General features: G+C 41.6%; 1 protein-coding gene across 2 annotated transcripts in view; it reads left to right on the plus strand.

Moving 5' to 3' along the window:
• Positions 1-19,227, plus strand: part of MYH11 (myosin heavy chain 11) — a 211,926-nt gene that overhangs the window by 89,434 nt on the left and 103,265 nt on the right. The window contains exons 5-6 of one of the 2 annotated variants that reach the window (XM_033915087.1): positions 11,328-11,430; positions 19,153-19,173. In XM_033915087.1, the coding sequence (XP_033770978.1) occupies positions 11,328-11,430; positions 19,153-19,173 (124 nt within the window). The remainder of the gene's footprint in view (positions 1-11,327; positions 11,431-19,152; positions 19,174-19,227) is intronic. The other variant, XM_033915089.1, reaches the window with a different exon arrangement.

Here is a 19,227-nt window from a genome sequence, read left to right on the forward strand (position 1 = left end):
CCATGCATGCTCGGAGGCTCTCCAGATGTAGCCCCGAGCTTAGGGCCTTCCAAAACCCGGACAAACTGCCGGATTTTGAAAATCTGTCTGGATGCCCGGACAGTCCTCTACATATGGGCATAATTTTATAATGGTTCACAAGTTCAATTTATTTGATATACTGCAAATATGAAACCGAGGTTAAAATCTCAGTGGTTTACAATTTAAAAATGTGAATTAAAAGGGGGGAAAGCACAAACAAAGTTCAACTATATGGACATATCTAGAGACATAAAGGAAAGGAAAAAATGGGTTGGTTACAATTAAAGTAGGGGAATGGGAAAAGTGGAAGGGATAGAACACATAAGGTAAGGGTAAAAATATGGTCATGTTCGATTACTGCCTGTGCCTAACTGAGTTATAAGAAGAGTGTCAGGGAAAAATAATATGCCTTTGACTAGCAACTCAAATGTCAAAAAATGGACTTTCAATGTGCAGATAGTATGGTGAAGAATTTCAGAGAATTATGAACAGAAAGCCAGAGAGAAATAATATGCCTTTAATTGCATCTTAAATGTCAAGAATGAACTTTCAGTATGGAGATAGTAAGGAAGAGAATTCCAGAGAGTAGGAGCCATAACAGAGAATAAAGAGTTCCTATGAATGTCAAGGAATAATTGTCGGAATGAAGGAACGAGCAATAACTGTTGAGATGATCGAAGAGTTCTTTGCGGAGAGTATTGAACCAAGAAACTGAATAAGAAAGAAGGAAGACCACTCAATAATATTTGATGAGACAGAATGTTATACTTAAAAGGGATGTGATGAGAGACAGGAAGAATATGCTCAGCTTTCAAGAGTGGTGTAATTTGGTCAAATTTGGGACGACAGTGAAATAATCTAACTGCAGTGTTTTGAACTAATTGTAACTGGTGCAATTGATATTTCAGGAGACCAATAAGGATGGAATTACAGTAGTCAAGCTTGGACAGTACCAGAGAATGTATAAAAATGCGAAGAGAGCTTTGTTGGAGAAATAAACGAATGGATCGAATTTGACGAAGAGCATAAAATGAAGAGGATACCACCTTGGAAATATGAGAATGGAAACTTAGGCCTTCTTTTACTAAGGTGCGCTAACCGATTAGCGTGCGCTAATTGATTTGGCATGTGCTAAACGCTAACGCATCTATAGATTAACATGCACGCATTAGCATTTAGCGCTCGCTAATCGGTTAGCGCACCTTAGTAAAAGAGGGGGTTGGTGTATCATCTATTACACCACATTACACCCCCTTCTATCAAACTGCAATAGCAGTTTTTAGCGCGGGGAGCCGCGCTGAATGGCTCGCGCTGCTCCCAATGCTCATAGGAACTCAATGAGCATCGGGAGCAGTGCGGGCCATTCAGCGCGGCTCCTCGCGCTAAAAACTGCTATTTCAGTTTGATAGAAGAGAGCCTAAGATTTTGGTTGCTGATGAGGATTTTAAGAGGACTCCTTTCATAGTGACGTTTAAGATATTTCCCAGTAAATTTCTTGAAGAAAAGAGCAGCACCGCAGTTTTTTGAGAGTTGAGTTTCAGCTTGTTGAGAGTGAGCCAATCTGCAATTTCAAATTTTTCAGAGACGAATAAGTTGATTGCGAGAAGAGCGACCAAAATGGTTAAGGGGCTGGAGGAGTTGCTGTGCAGTGACAGGTTAGAGAAACTGGGCCTCTTCTCCCTTAAAAAGAGGAGACTGAGAGGAGACATGATTGAAACGCTCAAGATAATGAAGGGAATAGACTTAGTAGATAAAGACAGGTTGTTCGCCCTTTCCAAAGTGGAGAGAATTAGAGGGCACTCTCTAAAGTTGAAAGGGGATAGATTCCGTACAAACGTAAGGAAGTTCTTCTTCGCCCAGAGAGTGGTAGAAAACTGGAATGCTCTTCCGGAGGCTGTCATAGGGGAAAACACCCTCCAGGGATTCAAGACAAAGTTAGGCAAGTTCCTGCTGAACCAGAACGTATGCAGGTAAGGCTAGTCTCAATTAGGGCACTGGTCTTTGACCTAAGGGCCTCCGTGTGAGCGGACTGCTGGGCATGATGGACTATTGGTCTGTTCCAGCAGCGGCAATTCTTATGTTCTTATGAGTCTTGAGTGGGGAAAATGAGCTGGATATCATCTATATAAATGAAAAATATGAATCCTAAAGACTATAAAGTGAGAGTAAGAGGTGTAAGAAAAATATTGAAAAGACGGAACCCTGTGGTTGACCTGATTGAAGTGAATAAGAACTGGAGAAAATATTAGAGTAGTTAACAGAATATGTACGGTCTGTCAGGTATGATTGGAACCATTGGAGGACGGAGCCTATATTTAGGCACCAAGAGGACATCTATATGAAATGTACCTACTTTCCTTTATAGAATACCAGCTGAACAGGTGAAATAAGTGCCTATAATTTAGAGCTGGAGTTATCTTCTAATCCCACCCAAATCAATATTCTGAAAATGCCTTCTCTAAATGCTGTGAGAGCTGCATGTGTTGTGGCCACTGTTCCCTCTGAGTAGGAGTCTTCTACCTACAGCCGTACCAGTAGGAGGTGCTGTTTCACTCTCACATTTTCTATAGTAAGGGACAGGCAAGCTTTGCAAGACTTCAAGGAACCTGCTTGTCCCTAGCAATTGAAAACAATATTGAAGCACCTCCCCCGCCCTGTTGCCCTCCTCTCCACACACACACCCCGCCTCGCTCCTTCTGCGCCATACCCCTGCTCTTTCTGTGCCCTTCTTTCTCACCCCCATACTTCTTTAAATTTTCACTAGCGGGAGCGGCTTCTCTGGCGACAGCTTTCCCTCTCATGTAAATACTTATGCGCCTCTTTGCAACAAGTTAACAAAGCTGTCTTACCTTACTGATCACAACTACACTATTATGCCATGGACTAAATGAATTCCAGGTACCATGATTAGCATCTGGACTGAATAATCAGATGGGGGGAAAGGCAGATTTGTGATAGTGCCTGCTGATTTAATTCTCATCTTGCACATTGTTCCCAAACCACCCCAGCCTCTGAGAAATCCTAAAAACCCGACTGGATTATGGCCCTCGAGGGCCAGAGTTGGGCACCCTTGATCTATGGAGCTCTGTGCATTTCTGGTTCTGTTATGTAATGTTGCAGCCTGCTAGGACAGTATGTCCATGCCATCCTCTGTGTATAAAGATTTGCCCATTCCTGGCTTAAGCATTTCATCTTGGGCTGTTGTTGGGTTCTAAATCTAGTGATAAGAGCCATGATCTCACAGCTTATACTGCCAGACTTCAAACCCTGTGGCAGCCTGAGATGAAGTACTTGACCGGTTTATTGTCTGCATGGGGGACTGGGGAAGGTGGGGGAAGAAAGCCTCTTTAGAAATAACAGAAGAACCAACAGCACAAGCCCAGAAAACTGTTACAGCACAGACTGGGAAGGGGGGGAGAAGTTACAGGTTCCAAACAGATGAGGGACCTGTTTGTTGTTCCTGGAACATCCACAGGTTGTTCACAGACAGCTGAAAATGAGCCAAGAGATATCGAGGGAAATTCACACACGCCACCATCTACCAGAGACGTGGGAATCTTTCAAACGTGAGTTTGGTGGGAAACCTCTTACAGTGAAAATGGTACCACAGTGTTATTTGCTTTGGATCTTGTGTTCCCATGAGATCTTCTTTCTATTTGTAGGCAGAGACACTGTCACGGGACCCAGAAGGGAGTCATAAAGCCAATGGGGGGGAAGGGAAACAGAAACAAGCAGTCCTATCTGAATGCTATTTCACCTCTGAAATCCTAAAGGAAGTAAATTATTTGGCTTTTAGGGAAAAGCTAAAGACCTTTCTGTTTTTGGCTCTAACGTTTTTTTTTGGGACAGCTCCCTTGTTTCTGGGCTTAGGTTTTGGTTGGTTGGTTTCTTTCTGTTGTATTTCTCAGTAACTGCCCCATCTCTCTGGAACTCCTTGCCAAACTATCTAAGAGAAGAGATGCCTCTAAATAATTTTAAGTCCAAACTAAAATCTTTCCTCTTTGCTGCCGCTTTTGGACTTTAAGGGTCCTTCTAAGGACTAAATCAATAAAAACCAAATCTGTGCCTTCTTCCCCTCCCCACCTATTGTTTTTTCCTTTTCCATCCTTTACTTTCAAGATTGTAGTTCTTCCCTTTTTCCTTTTGTTCCAGTTCGTCCCATGTAATATGTTTGTTATCTAACCACACTTGTGATTATTTATTTAATTAGTCTTCATATTCTTAATGTAATGTCTGATTTTATTAATACTGCCTAAGTTATATGTAATGCCTTTTATTATTATTGTACACCGCCTTGAAGTCTGATTACGCGGTATATCAACTTTTTAATAAACTTGGAAACCTGGATGTTGATATATTCTAAACCTGCAGAGGTAGGAAGATACAGGATACAATTACATCAGTCCTGAAGACTGCTGCTTGCATAGACCTAGAGTCAAATTATTCTAGGGAGAATTGAAAACCTTTTTAGATGAAAGGAATAATATTTAAAAAAAAAAAAAAGTCAGGCTGGTCTAGTAGTTAGAACAGCTGGCTAAGAACCAGGGAAGCCAGAGTCTAAATCCTGCTTTGGACAAATCACTTATGGGTCCTGTACTAAACTGTTGACCTTAACATGCCCTAACAGCAAAAATCAGTGTGCATTAGGTACAAAGGTTGTCCGGCATGTCCTCTGACACTAAAGCAAGGGCATGTGCATTGACGCACATAGATCTGGTCACAATTAGCGCAGCTGCACTTTGTAATTGCTTGGCTATTTATTTTTATTTTTTCAGGCACATGTGTAAGTTGTTTATTGTATGCTGTTATTTTAATAATTTATGCTCTGTTTTATTATGTATGTAATGTTTTGTTGTAATTATGTATGTATCGTTGTTATCCACATAGACGGTTGATATGCGGGCTAAAAGTGTTTTAAATAAATAAATAAATAATTATTTTCTCTACTTTTAAAACCCCGCATTAAACTAAAGTGGGTTACAATAAAACAGACACAGTTTAAAACAGACACATAAAACTCAAACAATATTATCATATTCATTTCAGAAAAGCCAATAGGAAGCAATGAACACCAAGGCCCGGATTCTGCAAAGTGCGTTGAGCATTTCCTGCCGGCAATCGTGGGGAGGTCATTCGGCAGGAGGGGTTGGGCACCCTCCTTCCACAATCGTCGGGGGGTGAATCTACCGGCAGGAGTGGTTGGGCACCCTCCTGCTGCGATCGTCGGAGGTGGGGTGGGGGGGTCTACTGGCAGGAAGGGTTGAGCACCTTCCTGCCGGCGATCATGAGGATGGGGGGGTCTACCCTCAGGAAGGGTTGAGCACCTTCCTGCCAGCAATGGTAGGGGGTCTTTCGGCAGGAGGGGTTGGGCACCCTCCTGCCGCGATCGTTGGGGGATGTTGGGGAGACTGGCGGCCATACCCGTGGCCGCTATACTAATCATGGCAGGGAAATCCCTTGCCACGATTAAGTATAGCGGCTGCGTCTAAAGTAACCCAGTTCTGTAACCAGCATCTGCAACATGGACGATGGTTACAGAATCAGGTTTAGTTGGACGTCCTATACAGAATCTGGGCCTAAGAGCCTGATGCTCAAAAGACCCTGTTAAAATCTTGTGCGCTGTTGTAGCGCCGGCAAATTTTTCCATTTCTAATTGACGAGCAATGCTCAAAAATCTTTGTATGCAAATGAGGTTCATGGAAATTCCATTAGACCAGTCATTGGAGAAAGTGATTGACACATGCACAGAATAATTCACAGAAACATAGAAACATGATGGCAGATAAAGGCCAAATGGCCATCCGCAGTAACCATTATCTCTTCCTCTCTCTAAGAGATCCCACAAGAAGCATAAATGTGTGCATGCACCAGGAAAAGCTACCTCACAGGCACGCATGATCATCAGTCATAGGCATGACTTATTGCAAATGTGAAAATGCAAGATATATAGATATATATATACTTTTTTTCTATACTGCTTCGGCAGAACATATATAGTGCTCCAACTCTAACTATGATAAATGTATCCCATATTTTTTTTTTAACTTCAACCTCTCATGCAATTAGCTGCCCCAGACCAGCCAGTATACACATTTAATGAATGTGAATGAGATGCGCCTTTAATACACGTGCCTGAGACATGCATTTAACACAAGCATATATTGTGTTTAATGCACCTCCAGACCTGCTGGTAATTTTGGAGCATTAAAGGTCAGCGCTTCATTTTGTGTTTCACCTGGGTGTCAGGTCAAAAGCGCGCCGGGACAAAGGCGCACGCAGACAATTGAGTGCAGCGTGGAGGCGTGCGCCGCAGAAAATTACTGTTTTTAGGGCTCCGACGGGGGGGGGGAGCATGGGGGGAACCCCCCACTTTACTTAATAGAGATCGCGCCGCGTTGTGGGGGCGTTGTGGGGAGTTTGAGGGGTTGTAACCCCCCCCCCTTTTTACTGAAAACTTCACTTTTTCCCTGTTTTTAGGAAAAAAGTTAAGTTTACAGTAAAACGCCGGCGCAATCTCTATTAAGTAAACTGGGGGGCTCCCCAACAAAACCCCCCGTCGGAGCCCCTAAAAACTGTAATTTTCTTTGGCGCGCGCCTCCGTCTTGCGCTCAGTTGTCGGCGCGCGCCTTTGTCTTTCGCGGGGTTGTCTATGAACCTTTCACCTGGCAATGTCTAGTCATCACCTAGAGTGCCCATTTTAATATTAGTGAACTCATTACAGCATATTTCCATAGTATTCCCAGAGGCTTCTACGAGGCACGGAAAAGACTGCGCAGAGCCATTTTGTGTATTGAAACATACACTAGAAACAGAACTATGAAGGCAGATAAAGGCCAAATGGCCCATCCAAGTCTGCCCATCCGCAATAACCATTATCTCTTCCTCTCTCTAAGAGATCCCATGCACCTGTCCCATGCTGTCTTGAATTCAGACACAGTCTCTGTCTCCATCACATCTTCCGGAAGACTGTTCCACGCATCTACCACCCTTTCTGTAAAAAAGGTTTTTGCTTAGATTACTCCCGAGCCTATCACCTCTTGAGTTCATCCTATGCCTTCTCATTCTGGAGCTTCCTTTCAAATGAAAGAGAAGATTCATGCACATTTATGACACATAGGTGTATAAATGTCTCTTATCGTATCTCCCCTCTCAAGTATACATATTTAGATATTTAAATCTGTCCCCATAAGCCTTATGACAAAGACTACCAACTATTTTAGTAGCATTCCTCCGGACCAGTGATCTCAAACTCATGGCCTGGGGGCCACATGCGGCCCACCAGGTACTATTTTAAGGCCCTCGGTATGTTTATCATAATCACAAAAGTAAAATAAAACAGTTTCTTGATCATATGTCTCTGTAGCTATCAATTACAATATTATTATTAAGATTTAGCCAAAAGGAAAGATTTGTAAACTATAAAGAGTTTTACCTCATGCAAAGTTGTCATTTCTTTAATAAGACATTAACTGGTTTTTTTTTCTGAGGCCCTCCAAGTACCTACAAATCCCAAATGTGGCCTTGCAAAGGGTTTGAGTTTGAGACTGCTGAGGCAATGGGAGGATTAAGTGACTTGCCCAGGGTCACAAGGAGCAGCGTGGGTTTGAACCCACAACCTCAGGGTGCTGAGGCTGTAGCTTTAACCACTGCGCCACAATAGTAAAGCTCTTGTCAGTTGCTAATCGCATATCTGTCTGCTTTTGTTTATTGTAGCTGCAGAAATCGCTTTGAAAATCATTCTTGTAAAGTGTTGTGCATGCTCTGTTCTCTCTCCTCCCTTTCTCTCATTGACACACATCAGTCAGTCTAACCCAGCGGTCTCAAACTCAAACCCTTTGTAGGGCCACATTTTGGATTTGTAGGTACTTGGAGGGCCTCAGAAAAAAATAGTTAATGTCTTATTAAAGAGTTTGAGACCACTGAGTTAAGGGGAACGGTTAATCTGCTGGCTGGGTTGGAGGCCAGAGGGGAGAACAGGACAATCAAGCCATTGTGACGTCACTGATGAGGTTGGCTCTTATTGGTGGAATGAGGCATTATGACATCACCATCTCAGCTCTGCTTCCCAAAGACAAACAGAATGTCATGGTTACAGTTAAGCCAGTGGTCTCTAACTCAAACCCTTTGCAGGGCCATATTTTGCATTTGTAGGTACTTGGAGGGCCTCAGAAAAAATAGTTAATGTCTTATTAAAAAATGACAATTTTGCCTGAGGTAAAACTCTTTATAAATCTTTCCTTTTGACTAATGTAATGTAATGTAATTTATTTCTTATATACCGCTACATCCGTTAGGTTCTAAGCGGTTTACAGAAAATATACATTAAGATTAGAAATAAGAAAGGTACTTGAAAAATTCCCTTACTGTCCCGAAGGCTCACAATCTAACTAAAGTACCTGGAGGGTAATAGAGAAGTGAAAAGTAGAGTTAGAGGAAAAATAAAAATAAAATAAACATTTTAACAAGACAGCATTGATCTAAATACTTTGGAAGGTAGAAGAGAGGAGAGAAAGGAATAGAAGCAGAAGGGGGAGCCGTTGAACAGTAGAATTCTGGAGAAATTTAAATGATAGAAAGGCAAAACAATAGATAAGATTAAAGATAAATCATAAGCTGGAAAGAAAAATAAAATAAAACTTTGTCTTCAATCCACGGTTTCAGCGTCAGTGATGAAGTGGAGCAAGTAAGTTTAGGAGGAGCGATTGACGTTTCCAGAAAGGGCTTCTTCAGGGAAGAGACTTGGCAGACAGTCCCAGGACTAAGTCTTAATAATAATAATTTATAGCTAAGGAGGCATATGATCAAGAAACTGTTTTGTTTTACTTTTTTGATTATGATAAACATACCAAGGGCCTCAAAATAGTACCTGGTGGGCAGCATGTGGCCCCCGGGCCACGGGTTTGAGACCACTGGTCTAACCTGAGCCTCAACTTTCCATTGAAAGAATCTCTCCTGTTCTGAGTGAGTAAGTCAATGTTTGCGAAACATTACGTTTCACTGAAGGAGCTCTGTGTGTCCCCCATGAAGCGGTCTGAGGATCACACAGGACACTGGTTTACAGAGAGAGTTTAGCTTGCACCTGTCTTTAAGCCCATAACCCCCACTAACCTTAGCCCAACACTTAAATGCAGGCTTTGAACAACTTAATTATTTAACCACTACTCAATTATTTTTTTAAAAAATCAATTCATTACAAAGGCAATATTATAAAGATGAGAGACTGCTGCGTTCTTTAATTGCTGCCTTCAGCTACTTCTGATGTACAGTAATTTTGCTTTACCAGGTTTGCAACAATGCACTGAGTCTCAGAAGGGTGATTTTTTTTTTTTTCCACGTTATATCCCATCGAGACGGCAAGCTTGTGGAGCCAGACTACATGACATTCCTCTGAATTGTCAGGGAATGCCTTTTTTGGTTACATTTTAGACCCTGTACATGTTCAGAATCTGGTTATAAGTTCTGTCTGGTCTTCAGAGTATGAGAAATTCTAGGCGCAGCCAGTCAGCGGGGCTGTCCCTGAAACAGTATTCCATCTTAGGCACTTCCTCTCCAGCTAAATCCCCTCTTGCAGATCACTTTATTAGGCCTTCTTAAGGAAAATCATTCCCTCCACTAAAGGTGGTTGATTAGTGTTGTCACGGCTTTGATCAGCGCTTAGATATTTTAAATGTAGGACATTTTTCTTCAAGGTCAAGAATGTAAGTGCTGATTTATTTTACTTTATAGAGAAGGCATGTGAATTTATCTCTCAATAAATCAGTTAAATGTAGCCTCCTACTGCATGGCGGCCTGAAAGGGAAGGAAACTTTAATTGTGTTGCATCATCACTATGGTAACCTCATAAATCATAATACGCTACACTGCCCGTAAAGTTGATAACCTTATGTAAAAAGTACAGAGTTACTAGAGTTCTTCTTTTAAAAAAAAAAGAGGGTGCGTGGTCCTGCCCTGTTCTGCCCGGGGTGCCACGCTATGCCACTGGTGTGATCCATGCCTAATCCCAGTATGCCCATTATAGAATTCCATCAGCGCTGATTTTTTTTTTTGGGGGGGTGCCAAAATTTGAGTGCCTTAATGGATAGTTAGTTTCCGGTAACAGGCTACTGCAGAAAGGCATTAAGGGGTTGTGTGTTACCTCCTCTTCTCCGCTCCCGCCTCTTCCCACTCCTCCCCTCACCCCGTGTGCGCCCCCTTCCCTAGTCCAAAGCGCCTACCAGAAAGTAGGTGCGGTTAGGGGCGGATCATGGGTGCGTTTTGCATGTAGGCACCTAATGCGGACTCAGGCGTCAGTATGTAGGCCAAGAAACTCTCTGGCATAAATAGGGTGCGTCTAAGATTCAGGTGCCTAGTGGTGCTTAGGTCCACTTTGGGCCCCGCTAGGCGTGATTCTATAAACGGCATTAAGACTGACATGCGCAATGCGCCGTGTTCCTCAGTGTCTATGTTTTAGGCACTGTTTATACAATGGGGTCAAATTGCAGCGGACTTTATTTTGGAAAAAAATCTACCCCCCCCTCCTTTACTAATGCGTGGGTTTTAGCGCCGGCAGCGGCGGTAACTGCTCCGACGCTCATAGAATTCCTATGAGCATCGGAGCAGTTACCGCCACTGCCGGCGCTAAGCATTACTAAAGGAGGGGGGCAAATGTCACATGGCACGTCTGACCCCCCCTTCTTTATTCATCACATTTCAGTAGTGCAAGAGAGCCTTAAGCAATCTCTGATATCATACGAAAAGCTGTGATGGCTAAAATCTGGCATTTGTCTGTCACCATATTCCACATTGGCTTTTTTTTTTTTTTTTTAATGCATTTCATTTTTTCCCATTTGCTGGGACAGATTTTTCAAATTATGGGGAACCACAAGTACAAGGGGGCACTCGGAAAAATTGAAAGGGGTCAGGTTTAGAACAAATGCTAGGAAGTTCTTTTTCACCCGGAGGGTGGTGGATACATGGAACGCGCTTCCGGAGGCTGTGATAGGCAGGAGCACGTTACAGGGCTTCAAAGAAGGTTTGGATAGGTTCCTAGAGGACAAAGGGATTGAGGGGTACAGAGAGGAGTAGAGGTAGGTTATAGGGATAGGAGTAAGAGGTAAGTTATAGAAATAGGCAGGGACCACTGCTCAGGCAATAGGCCTGATGGGCCGCCGCGGGAGCGGACCGCTGGGCAAGATGGACCTCTGGTCTGCCTCAGCGGAGGCAACTTCTTATGTTCTTATGTATGTTCTTGTGAGCTCACAATTTTGCTTCCATAAGAATCATTGATGGATGGAACCTGATAGTCCTTCACCTGTTTTATTTTCCAGAGGTGAATCTGGGGCAGGTAAAACTGAGAACACAAAGAAAGTCATTCAGTATCTGGCTGTGGTTGCTTCCTCGCACAAGGGCAAGAAAGACACCAGCATCACTGTAAGTCACCTGCACTGTTTTCAGCCGCCTTGTGCATAATTATAGATCCTGCGCTTTTGATGTGGTGGATCATGATCTACCGTTGCGCTGCTTGGACTCAGTTGGGATCGGTGGTAATGTGAAAAACTGGTTTAGTGGTTTTCTGAAGTACAGAACATACGAAGTGCTCACTAAAGATAAATACAGTAAAACCTTGGTTTGCGAGCCTAATTCGTTCCGGAAGCGTGCTTGTAATCCAAAGCACACGTATATCAAAGCGAATTTCCCCGTAGGAAATAATGGAAACTCAGACGATTCGTTCGACAATCCCAAAACTTTAATATAAAATACTATACGTACTTGTATTGCAAGACCTCGCTCATTTAGAACAGTCACTGTACTTCTGCAGCGTCATAGGAGAAAGAAGAACCATCGGCTCAGTTGTGACGATGTGACGCGTGTATACTGCATGTACTTGTATTGCAAGACCTTGCTCGTTTATCAAGTTAAAATTTAATAAAATGTTTTGCTTGTCTTGCAAAACACTTGCAAACCAAGTGACTTGCAATCCAAGGTTTTACTGTACTCTTTTCCACGGAAAAATGCATGTGGAGTTCCGCAGGGTCCTCCTTTATCTCCAACGCTGTTTAATATATATTTTAGTTTCATTGGCATATTTATTTCAAAGTTTAAGGGCTCCTTTTACGAAGCCGTATTAGAGGTTTACCAAGCGTAATAGCGCACGCTAATTTGCCAGCAGTGCTAGCCGCTACCTCCTCCTCTTGAACAGGTGGTAGTTTTTCAGCTAGTGCGGGGGTTAGTGCATGCTAAAAATGCGCGTACGATAACGCCGCTAACGCGGCTTCGTAAAAGGAGCCCTAAATGTAATGTTCTATATATATGCAGATGATATTACTATATTGTTACCCTGTAAGGCTATTTCGAATGAATTGATTATTCAAATTTCTAATACTTTGGAAAAGGTAGAATTGTGGATGTTGCAGGCCAGGTTGAAGCTTAATCCTGAACAAACCAAGTTTTTTTTTTTAGCCAGTCCTAATGATAAAATCCAGGAAACAATTAGTCATCTGAAGAGTCAAAGTATTGAGACTGTGCCATATTTGAAAATCTTTGGATCGTAGCTTAACTTTTAGGAAGCATACAGATTTGACAATTAAAAAAAGTTATGCCATATTGTGGAAATTGAGGACCATCAAAAGGTTTTTTTGATATAGAGTCCTTTCGGATGCTGGTCCAATCAACTACTGTCCATTTTGGATTATTGTAACATTGTTTACTTGGGGTTACCTAAAAAACCCAATATTAAGACTGCGATTGGTTCAGAATGCTGCGGTCCGTTTGATTTTCAATCTTAAAAAGTATGATCATATCAGTCCTTTTTATGCTAGACTGCACTGGCTGCTATTTGAGGCCAGAGTGTTTTATAAATTTGGGTGCATCTGTTACAAGGCACTTTTTGGATTATTACCTTTTTATTTGGTATCCTATTTGAAATTAACTTATTCGACAAAATGTACCAGAAATTCCGGTTTGTTCATCTTCCCTACACCAAGGGCCTGTCGTTATAAGACTTTTTTGGACAGGACATTGGAATATCAGGCAGGGAAGATGAACTCCTGGATGGGTTCATTGATTGTTCAAGCACATTCATATTTAACATTTAGGAAATCATTAAAAACATACCTATTCGATGAACAAGAAGGTAGATCTGAGTAATATTTTAGATGGGGTTTCTATATTTCTTTTTAATTTCTGTATCTTTTGACTGATTTGTTTCAGTTTTTCGGTTGTGAACCGCCTAGAACTGTTGGTTGGGCGGTATACAAGAAAATAAATTATTATTATTATTATTTAAGAGGCCATTGTACTAAGTTACAAACGGGATCGGAGATGTAATAGCATGCATAGCATGTAATAGCATGCATAGCATGTCAAATTGCATGTTCTATTTTTTTTTTTGCAGGTGATCCTGCTCAAAAGTTTTCTATAAAATAAAGTTTTCTACAAAATTGCCTGAGTTCAAAAATCATGTAAATGAGCTTATTAGGGATTCATGTTTACAAAAAATTAGAAAAAAATAATATTGGAGAGAAACATAAAGATGTTAGAAACATAGAAACATAGAAAATGACAGCAGAAAAGGGCCACAGTCCAACAAGTCTGCCCACTCTAATGACCCACTCTCCTAATTTCTTCCTTGAAGTGATCCCACATGCTTATCCCATTTTTTCTTAAAATCTAGCACGCTGCTGGCTTCAATTACCTGCAGTGGAAGATCATTCCAATGATCAACGACTCTTTCGGTGAAGAAATACTTCCTGGTGTTGCTATGAAATCTCCCTCCCTGATTTTCAACGGATGCCCTCTTATCGCCTTAGGTACTTTAAGACAAAAGATATTTTCTTCTACCTCAATACGGCCCGTGACATATTTGAACATCTCAATCATCTCTCCCCTCTCTCTGCGTTCCTCGAGTGAGTATAGCTGCAATTTACCCAGCCGTTCCTCATACGGGAGATCCTTGAGTCCTGAGACCATCCTAGTGGCCATTCGCTGAACTGACTCAACTCTCAGTATATCTTTTTGATAATGTGGCCTCCAGAATTGTATACAATATTCCAGATGAGGTCTCACCATGGATCTGTACAACGGCATTATAACTTCGGGCTTCCGGCTGACGAAACTTCTTCAGATACAACCCATCATTTGTCTGGCCTTGGATGAAGCTTTCTCCACTTGATTGGCAGTCTTTCATGTCTTCACTAATGATCACTCCCAAGTCTCATTCTGCTGCAGTTCTTGCTAAGGTCTCACCATTTAGGGTGTAAGTTCTGCATGGATTTCTGCTGCCAAGGTGCATGACCTTACACTTTTGTGCATTAAAACTTAGTTGCCAAGTTATGGACCGTTGTTCCAGTAAGAGTAGGTCCTGCGTCATACAGTTGGGCACTGTGCTTTTGCTTACTATGTTGCATAGTTTGGCGTCATCGGCGAATAATGTAATTTTACCTCGAAGCCCCTGAGCCAGGTCCCTTACGAAGATATTAAATAGGATCGGACCCAGGACCGAGCCCTGCGGCACTCCACTGATCACTTCTGACGTTTCAGAGAGAGTACCGTTCACCACCACCCTCTGAAGTCTACCCCTGAGCCAGTCTTCAACCCATGCAGTTAACGTTCCTCCTAATCCCATCGAGCTCATCTTACTTAATAACCTACAGTGTGGGAAACTATCAAAAGCCTTACTGAAGTCCAAGTACATGACGTCCAGGGACTCCCCATATCCAGCTTTTTCGTTACCTAGTCAAAGAAGCTGATTAGATTGGATTGGCAGGACCTTCCCTTTGTAAATCCATGTTGATGGGGATCTCGTAGATTCTCATCGTCCAGGATCGTATCTAATTTGTGTTTGATTAGTGTTTCCATAAGTTTACTCACTATCGATGTGAGACTCACCGGTCTGTAATTCGCGGTCTCTGTCCTGCATCCCTTTTTGTGGAGTGGAATGACGTTAGCTGTTTTCCAGTCTAATGGGACTCTTCCTGTCCTTAGGGAAAGATTGAAGAGCGCGGATAACGGTTCCGCCAGGACATCTCTCAACTCCCTAAGCACCCTGGGATGTAGTTTGTCTGGTCCCATGGCTTTGTTCACTTTGAGCCTTGATAGTTCATAGTAGACGCTGCTGGACGTAAACTCAAAATTTTGAAACAGGTCTTCTGAGATTTCTCTTGTCTGCAACTGTGGACCAGATCCTGGCGCCTCGCAGGTAAAGACTGAGCAGAAGTATTCATTTAGTAGTTTGGCTTTATCGGAGTCCAATTCTACATAGTTCCCGTCTGGTTTCCTAAGGCGCACTATCCCATCTGTGTTTCTTTTTCTGTCACTAATATACCTGAAGAAGGATTTATCCTCCTTTTTAATGTTCTTTGCTAGATTCTCTTCCATCCGGAGTTTGGCCTCTCTGACTGCTGTTTTGACAGCTCTAGACTTGGCCAGTCTTCTTTAGCTTCTAGTTTTTCTGATTGTTTGCAGGAGATAAATGCTCTTTTCTTCTTTTTTACGAGGTCCGAGATCTCCGCAGAGAACCACTAAGTTTTATTGTTTCTCCACCGTTTACTTACTGTTTTTATATAGAGGTTGGTAGCTTCGTGTAGGGTAGAGAAAAGATATGTTTTCAGTTGTTTCTTAAAGTGTGCATAGGAATTAGATGTAAATAGTAAATGTCAAAAATCTTTATCGTAAGACGCTGCCTGAAATGAGAGAGTATGATCATGATATTTCTTGCTTTTACAACCCCTGGATGATGAGGGTATGAAAAGGGTACAAAATCTATTATTCCTTTGAGAAGTTAATGAAAATCTATCAACTAAGTAAAGTGGGGCATAACCAAAGGCAACCTTATAACAAATACATTCCAGCTTGAAAATTATTCGGGCTTCCACAGGGAGCCAGTGCAGTTTATGATAAAAGGGGGGACACGTGGTCAAACTTCTTTAGGCCATAAATAAGCCTAACGGCAGTATTCCATAGGAGTCTCAATCTAGCCATGTTCTTTTTGGTGCTAGTGATATAAACGATGTTACAATAATCAAGATGACTCAATAATAATGATTGAACCAGGACTATGAATGCTGAAAGTTCAAAGTACGGTCCAATGGCACACAATTTCCACAACATATAATACCCTTTCTGAACTACAACGTCAATCTGGTTCTTCATGGTCAGGTTCTGGTCAAAAACAACTCCCAATATATTAATCAAGGAATGTATTGTATATTGAATAGAGTTTAGGGTAATGGATAACTCATGAGAAGTCTTTTGCAAACAAACAAAGAAGAATTTTGGTTTTTTCTTGAGTTAATTTCAATTTCAATTCTGACATCCAGGAATCCATTAAACTCAGAACCTCTTTAATGATATCGATTATGTTAGCAACTGTAGTGCTACATGGAATAATAATCGTGATATCATCGGCATGGCTAAATAGCCCAGGTTACTTAATCTTAGACCAAGAGAGGATAGATACACATTAAACATTGTAGGCGAAAGTGGGGAACTCCACACGGGTTCCTCCAGGTGGCAGAATTGACATTGTTAAACCTAACTTGATACGAATGTGATTGGAGAAATCCTTTGAACCAAAATTTTAAAGAAATTATCTGTAAATTATCAAATACAAATTATTTAAATTCAAATTATTGTTTACTGTGACATCATGAACAGTGATCTGGTACCGCGTTTTATTCAAATAATGGTAGTTTTACACTGTGTCATGAAGAAACAGGAGATACCACCTTCCTAGAACTTGGAAAGCGAGAAACAACAACGAAAGTGACCTTTGGTGCTCAGTCGCTTTATTGTGTAATGAGACTTGAATGTTGGCTATCGATCGAGTTCTACTTGAAAATGATTGATGAATGGCAAATGTGTTCAACAGCAGGAAACGCAAATCCCTGGTGGGAATGCGTGTGGTCTGCTGTCCGCATGAAAATGAAAGTTGAGCACATTTGCCATTCGTCAATCATTTTCAAGTAGAACTCGATCGATAACCGCCATTCATCAGACAGAAAGTAATACCACATACTATACAACACAAACATTGACCGCTTGTGATACTACGTAACATTTATTTCTCAGTCAGTATTCAGACTCCTGAGGCAGGCCCTTTTTGGCCGAAACACAATCGTGCCGCGTCTCATTATGCAGTAAAGCAACTGAACACCAAAGGTCACCTCCGTTGTTGTTTCTTAGTTTTACAGAGTTAACATTTTTGTGTGAAAATCGCTGGGTAGGATCTGTGTTTAAAGATTATCTCATTCCACTTGGCACATAAACGCAGACTGTAACAACAAATAAAGCTGTAAATTTTCACATAGAAATTCCAAGCCGTTGCTGAGAAAATAACAAAACACTCTGGGGGGAGGGGTACCTTTTCGGCCTCACCCAATATATTTTGGGTATTTTATACTGTATTTTTTAATATTATATATGTATATATGATCCATCCATGTGTATATAGTTATTTTTTAATATGTTAACCTTTTGTATTGTCTGACTGTAGATACTAGTTTAGCCCGCTAGTTCTGTAATTTTCATAAACTCCCATCCTAGTGCATGCCAAGACTAGTGGTTCTGTTTTTTTTACAACTATAATAGAATTAAATATTTTCAAATACCTTGGGATTTTTATGAGAAAAATAATTCTGGAATCAGAGTAAAATGTCTTGTCTGTGGTGCTTTAACTGTTCTGCTTTAGTAAGACTGTGTGCGTCAGAAGCAACCGGGTCAGGTCATTTCGGCAATAGTCCTGAAACAAGAAGAGCGCACATCGTTTATTTGGAATATTTTACTTTTCACATTTTTACAACAAGATCATAGACTTTTAGTACTTCCAAGAATTAAGCCTGTAAGGAGAGCCATTAAGATGGAATTAGCAAACCGTTCCGATCAGTCTGAGGACTCAGGGCAGTTCCTAAAGCTCGACCTTGCCTTGAATCACACTAGAATTTTCCAATTATTTTATAATGTTATCAGCACTTAGGCCTTCCTTTACAAAGCCGTGCTAGGAATTCTATGCGTGTCGGAGTTCTTACCACCGCGGTTGGTGCTAAAAACGCTAGCATGGCTTTGTAAAGGAGGGGGTTATATTGCAAAATTGCCCATACACTCTACGTAAATCCGTGTTCAAGTATGATTATATGTATCTCTGAGATCTATGACATCAGTTTAGGATTGTTCCTTTTTTCTAACAGGTTCTGTTCTAATTGGAGGTGGGTTTGATGTTATACCTAGTTCTGAAGTTGCATTAAGCTGCAGTATTATATGCAATATTGTTTTAAAAACCTAGGGGTCCTTATATTAAAGTATGGTGAAATCTGGGCTTAACGTGAGTCTTTCCTATGTGCTAAGCCCAGATTTAGTGCAGCTCTAATGGGGGGGGGGTTAAAAAAATATATTTTAATGCAGGTCATGGACTAATACCTACTCTCTGCCCATGATGCACCCCCTCCCAAAATATATTTTTTTAAAAAGATAACGCACTGGTCGGCACGCGCAAAATACCGCAGAACGCTTTGACGAATTTCACAGTAGCTTTATTCTCACGCGCTATCTGCACATTAAGGGCCATATTCCGTAAACTGCGCCAAAAGTTAGGCGCCTAGATCGCACCTACTGGCACCTAACCTAATTGCTTTAATTGGCATGGTAATTAACCGCATCATTTAAAACCAATTAAAAATACATTTTAAAAAAAAGTAGGCTCCGCTATGTGCATACTGGTGTTAGGTGCAGCAATCGGGCCTACACGGTGGCCAGCGGCGCCAAAGGTCAACATAGGCATGTTTAGGGACAGAGATGACCTTAGGAGCCACTAAACGCCGCTGCGCGATTCTCTGAAAAACTTAGGTGCTGGAAATGTGGGCCTGTAAATCCCTGGCCTACATTACTGGCGCCTAAGTTTTTTTTCACAGGTGCCAGTAGCCGCGATTCTGTTAATGGTGCCTAAGTGTGATGGATATGCGGCCGGCGCCAGCCAATTTAGGCGCTGTTTACAGAATCCGGGCCTACGAGCATAACACCATATACCAAAAGGACCCCTAGATAAGTTAATATGATTTTTAATATCCATGAAGGATTTATTTAGCGGTGGATAAGAGAGGCAAACCATATCCGTGTTCGAAGTACTGACAAATGTCTTTATACTGCGTTATTCAACTACAGCAAGGCCCATCATTTGCTTACGTGAGTAATTTAGAGTGTTTGACGTGTGGTTTGAAGCACTGAGTGTAGACCTAC

Source organism: Geotrypetes seraphini, chromosome 11, assembly GCF_902459505.1.
Source record: "Geotrypetes seraphini chromosome 11, aGeoSer1.1, whole genome shotgun sequence".
Classification (NCBI taxonomy): domain Eukaryota; kingdom Metazoa; phylum Chordata; class Amphibia; order Gymnophiona; family Dermophiidae; genus Geotrypetes; species Geotrypetes seraphini.